Source organism: Amblyraja radiata, chromosome 26 (assembly GCF_010909765.2).
Source record: "Amblyraja radiata isolate CabotCenter1 chromosome 26, sAmbRad1.1.pri, whole genome shotgun sequence".
NCBI classification, from domain to species: domain Eukaryota; kingdom Metazoa; phylum Chordata; class Chondrichthyes; order Rajiformes; family Rajidae; genus Amblyraja; species Amblyraja radiata.
In genome coordinates, this window is record NC_045981.1 from 9,766,406 (window position 1) to 9,772,405 (window position 6,000).

The window sequence follows — 6,000 nt, forward strand, 5'->3', positions numbered from 1 at the left end:
CGATCGATAGTCAGTCTGGAGAAGGGTCCCGACCTGAAACATCACCTATTGTAGGCGGCACGGTGGCGCAGCAGTAGAGTTGCTGCCTCACAGCACCAGAGACATGGGTTCAATCCTGACCTCAGGCTCTGTACTCTGTCTGTACGGAGTTTGTACGTCCTCCCCATGACGGTCTGGCTTTCCTCCCTCACTCCAAGACTTGTGGGTTTGTCCGCTCATTGGCTTCTGTAAGGATTGTAAATTGTGTAGGACAGTGTTCGTGTACGGGGTGATCGCTGGTCGGCATGGACCCGGTGGGCCGAGGGAAGGTAAATCCTTGATTAGTACGGGTGTCGGGGGTTATGGGGAGAAGACGGGGAGAATGGGGTTAGGAGGGAGAGATAGATCAGCCACGATTGAATGGCGGGGTAGACTGGATGGGCCGAGTGGCCTGACTCTGCTCCTATCATTTATGAACTTATGAACTTATGAGAGAACTGACAACTTCTCTGAGAGCTGCCAATGAGTTTCTTGAGCGATTCCAGGACAGTTCTCCAAAGGCAACACGTTACAAAAACTGACAAGGGATTAAGTGTTGAGTAACGAGAGGACAAATTAATTAACAGAAGAAGAAAGATGTGGAGCCTTGAGCAAAGCTGACTTTGAGGGAAGGAAGTTCAAGCCGGGATGTTAATTGCGTCGTGTGTTTAATGGGTAAATTGCAGTAAAATTTAGGGGCTGCACGGTGGTGCAGCGGTAGAGTTGCTGCCTTACAGCACTTGCATCGCCAGAGATCCGGGTTCGATCCCGACCTCAGGCGCTGTCTGTACGGAGTTTGTACGTCCTCCCCATGACCTGCGTGGGTTTTCTCCGAAATTCTTCGGTTTCCTCCCACACTCCAAGGACGTGCAGGTTTGTAGGTTAATTGGCTTGGTGTAAGTGTATATTGTCCCTAGTGTGTGTAGGATAGTGTTAATTTGCGGGGATCGCTGGTCGTCGCGTACCCGGTGGGCCGAAGGGCCTGTTTCCGCGCTGTATCTCTAAACTAAATAAACAGGGGGACGAAAAGCGTGAGAGGGTTTCAAAGGACGTATTTGCTCCAATACAAAAAACATGTCCTTAAAAAGCAACTAATGGACTAATGTAAACCATCAAACAGGGTTATCCGCTGGGCCAAGACAGGAACAGAGAGAAACAAAGTGGCCCACGCAATTATTAGGCTGCAGGAAAATAATAACAGAAGGAAAATAAGGGCTGTTGGGGATTGCTACTCGTACTAAAGGGGCGGCACTTTAGTACGAGTAGCAATCCTCGTACTACTCGTGGCGCAGCGGTAGAGTTCTTCCGTTACGAACTCTGGCACGGTGACGGTAGTGCCAGAGACCCGGGTTCCATCCTGACTGCTGTCTGCACGGAGTTTGTACCTTCTCCCCGTCTGAAGAACGTTTCCGACCTGAAACGTTACCTGTTGCTCCAGGAAGGCTGCCTGACCCGCTGAGTTACTCCATCACTTTGTGACCAAAGTTGGTTTGAGAATGCTAAAGGTGCTTTGTCTAATTGAAAGGTTGGTTTGGATTATCTTACTCAGAGTCCCCCTCCGCTCATCAGGTGCTGAGGATTTTTCCCATCAATTAAAAATAAAAGAGTTATTAGTGTTTAAAAAATGTTGAGATTCTCTCTCCTGTCAATCACGCCATGAAGGCCATGCCCCTTCTAGTGGGAGGGACTATAAAACCTGGAAATATTGGAATTGGTGGAGAGGTGGAATATTGCATTGGGGGACCAGCCCTCCCATGTGAAGCTGGGACCCAACGGGTCCCACTTAGTCTAGTTTGTTCTATATCTCTCTACATCACCATCTATATCTCTCGTTTCCCTTTACCCTGACTCTCAGTTGGAAGAAGGGCCTCTACCCGAAACGTCGTCTTTTCCTTTTCTCCGAACCCGGGTCTCTGGCGCTGTAAGGCAGCAACGCCACCACTGCGCCACCGTGACCCCCCAGCTCCTCTCCAGCACTTTATGTCTTTTTTTGTAAACCAGCATCTGCAGTTCCCAGTTTCTCCAAGGCTGTCTGAACTTTGTTGATCATTTCTGCGAGGTGGGTTTGACTTGTTTTGACACAGTTGCCGTGCACAAATGTAGCACAAATATATCCGTAACATCACATTCTGCACTCTGCCACTGTTCTCCTCTCGAGCTGCCTGTTGTACGCCTGTACGGGTTGGTGGTCAGCGTGTGTGAATGATTGACTGGACACCAGGCAAAACAAAGTTGGCCGCAGAGTCTCTGTACACACGGCAGCAAAAATATCAATGCCAACTGGGTCAAGGGAGAGGGAAAGTTGAGGACCAGAAGGCACAGCCTCAGAATCATGGGACGTTCCTTTAGAAAGGAGATGAGGTAGAATGTCTTTAGTCAGAGGATGGTGAATCTGTGGAATTATTTGCCACAGGTGGCTGTGGAGGCCAAGTCAATGGATATTTTTAAGGCAGAGGTTGATAGATTCTTGATTAGTACGTGTGTCAGAGGTTATGGGGAGAAGGCAAGAGAATGGGGTTAGGATAGATAGATCGATCAGCCATGATTGAATGGCGGAGTAGACTTGATGGGCCGAATGGCCTAATTCTACTCCTATCACACGATTTTACGGGATCTGCAGGTTAATTGGCTTGGGACTATCGTAAACTGTCCCTAGTGTGTGTAGGATAGTGTTAGTGTGCGGGGATCGCTGGTTCTGTGCGGACTCGGTGGGGCCGAAGGGGGTGTTTCTGCGCTGTATCTCCAAACTAAACCAAGAGGAGAAGTTCCTTTCATTCACATCCAGTCTTGCTCTTCACAACTCCAGCAGGTCCTGCCCAACAATTCCTCTCAAGGCAACTTCCATTTACAGTGATCAGTGGCAGCTCAGCGAACTCTATCTCAGCTGCTGCCAAAGTATTAACATTTTACTTAAATGAGCAGACAGTGCGCTGAGCACGACGCTCCACACATGATCTCACCGTGGCCTTTACACTCAAACGCACTCCTGCTGCCATCTCTGCAAATCCCCAGGCTATGAATGGTGACATTTTATTCGCTTTTCCTGATTATTTGAGGCACCGACTGCCGATTTACAAATAGGCCAGAACCAGGAGTAGAAATGACAATACGTTCAGCCGCCATCTTAGTTTAGATCGACACAAAGTGCTGGAGTAACTCAGCGGGTCGGGCAGCATCTCTGGACGATGCTTCGGGTTGGGACCCTTCATCTCCCCTCATTGCCCCTAGTCCGTGTAACCAGTTCCACAGTTCTCCACGTTGTATCGCACCTTCCCCAGCCAACAGTGGGCCCACCACGCACCACCCCTGCCTGAGGTCTTCATTGCCAGTCCTGGTCTGTTCTCACCTCCAGCTCTTCACCCCCCCCCTCCCATTTTCAGTCTAAAGAAGGGTCCCGACCCGAAACGTCACCCATCCTTTTCCTCCAGCGATGCTGCCTGACCCGCTGAGTTACTCCAGCACTTTGTGTCTAACATTGGCACTGCCCTCGAGGAGAGATTGCCATAAGGTCATGAGGAATAGGAGCAGAATTAGGCCATTCGGCCCTTCAAGTCAACTCTGCCATTCAATCATGGCAAATCTATCTCTCCCTCCCAACCCCATTCTCCTGCCTTCTCCCCATAACCCCTGACACACGTACTCATCAAGAATCTATCTATCTCTGCATTAAAAATAATCACTGACTTGGCCTCCACAGCCAGATTGGTAAGTGTTTGTGTCTACGTATGAACATCAGGCCAAATTATTCTATTATTCCTTGTCTAAACACCATGTTGTGGCTTTCACCATCTCTCGTTCCCTTCTTTAATTGATACTTATCATGAAAGCGCAGAGTATTTGTCCTGCTATTAATGATTAGTTTAGTTTAGTTTAGTTTACTTTAGTTTAGAGATACAGCGCGGAAACAGGCCCTTTGGCCCACCGGGTCCGCGCCGACCAGCGATCCCCGCACATTAACACTATCCTACAATTTTTGCATTTACCAAGCAAATTAACCTCTTTGGGAGTGTTGGAGGAAACCGGAACACCCAGTGAAAACCCACGCAGGTCACGGGGAGAACGTGCAAACTCCGTACAGACAGCAGCCGGGGTCAGGGTGGGACTCGTGACCCTGGTTGTGGGAGGCAGCAACTCCATCGCTGCGCCACCGCGCCGTCTCCATGGTTACCAGCCAGGGATCTCCACAAACATGCCGGCTTGATTCCTGCAATGTTGTTTATTTGACCCGGTGGCAATCCTGACCTTCTACGCTGCAATGTTTTCTCTGCCTATCACAACACTACGCTGGTGGGGCAAAGGGCAAGGTTAGGCAAAGATGAGATTGAAGAAACAAACTGGCCATTTCCAAATCCCCACATGTAACATCTCCCCTAGTAGATCACCAGTTGCTGCCTGAATCACGGCTGAGGCTTGAATCCTCCCACACACAAGGGGGCGGTAGAGTTGCTGCTTCCCGGAGTCCCGGGTTCAATCCTGGCCACGGGCGCTGTCTGTACGGAGTTTGCACGATCTCCCCGTGGGGTTTTCTCCGGGTGTTCCGGATCTCCCCCCCCCCCCCCACACTCCAAAGAAGTACAGGTTTGTGGGTTAATTGGCTGGGTATAAATGTAAAATTATCCCCAGTGTGTGTGGGATAGTGTTAGCGTGCGGGGATCGCTGGTCGGCGCGGACATGGTTGGCTGTATCTCCAAACCAAACTAAAAAACGAAACTAAAAGGCGGCATCTCTGGTGGTATTTCGGGGCGCGACCCATCCTCAGACTGAGAGTCAGGGGAGAGGGGAACGAGAAGTTTGACAAAAAAAAAGACACAGAGTGCTGGAGGAACTCGGCGGGTCAGGCAGCAGCTCTGGAGGATATGGAGAGGTGACGTTTCAGGTCGGGACCCTTCTTCAGGGGAGAGGGGGAACGCTGGGGGGGGTGGGGGGTGGGATAGAGTCTGGCAAATGATAGGTGTATACGTGGAGGGGGGAGGGGTGGTTGTTTGGCAGATTAGTGGAGATGAAGACCAGGGATGAAAAGACAAAAGGTAGCGAGACAAGGAGCGAAGAAGTGGGAAAGTGAAGCCAGAGGAAGGAATGTCGGTGGGGGATGGGGTGTGGAATGGAGTAGGGGGGGAGGATAGGGAGGAGAAATTGATACTCATCCAGGTAAGGCACAGGGAAGGGAGGGGGGAGGTAGATTTGTTCCCTGAAATTGGAGAATTCAACGTTCAAGCCTGGATCGCCTCGGAGCAGAGGGAGAATAAGGAGGGAAGAGACAAAGACTTTAAGATTTTTGCCTTCCATCATAGCGAGGAGGTGCCTGGTGAATTCACTGTGGTGGATGTTAATTTGTGTTTATCGTGTGTTTTTGTCATTTTTATTATATGTATGACTGCAAGGCAACGAAATTTCGTTCAGACCAAAAGGTCGGAATGACAAGAGAGGCTACTTTGACTACTTTGACTTTATACCGTAGACACCCAAGTGAATCTGCAGAATTCTGTGCCCCAGAAGGCAGTGGAGGCCAATTCACTGGATGTTTTCTAGAGAGAGTTAGATAGAGCTCTTAGGGCTAACAGAATCAAGAGATAAGGAAGCGAGGACGAGAGAAAACAGGAACGGGGTACTGATTTTGGATGATCAGCCATCAGCTGGCCCGAGGGGCCGGATGGCCTACTCCTGCACCCTATTTTCTATGTTTCTAAGTGGGATATGGGGTGTTGTTCCTCCAGTTTGCGTGTGGCCTCACTCTGGCAATGGAGGAGGCCCAGGATAGAAGGGTCAACATGGAATGGGAAGGGAAGTTAAAATGATGAGCATTCATTCAGCAAAATTCATGGATGCCAAATATCAGCAGGCACTGGACAGGTACATGGATAGGTAAGGGTTACCTTGTGGGCGGAGCACCAAGGCAAATTCCTTGTATGTGAATGCTTGGCCAATAAACTTACTTAATTACGGTGACACGGGCCAAACGCAGGCAGGTCGGCACGTTGGTGC

The 6,000-nt window shown here is 49.9% G+C and overlaps 1 protein-coding gene across 1 annotated transcript in view; it reads left to right on the forward strand.

Moving 5' to 3' along the window:
* Positions 1–284: 284 nt before the first annotated feature.
* Positions 285–6,000, forward strand: part of slc26a11 (solute carrier family 26 member 11) — a 16,003-nt gene continuing 10,287 nt past the window's right edge. Inside the window, exon 1 of the mRNA XM_033043961.1 lies at positions 285–308. Coding sequence (XP_032899852.1) covers positions 285–308 — 24 coding nt within the window. The remainder of the gene's footprint in view (positions 309–6,000) is intronic.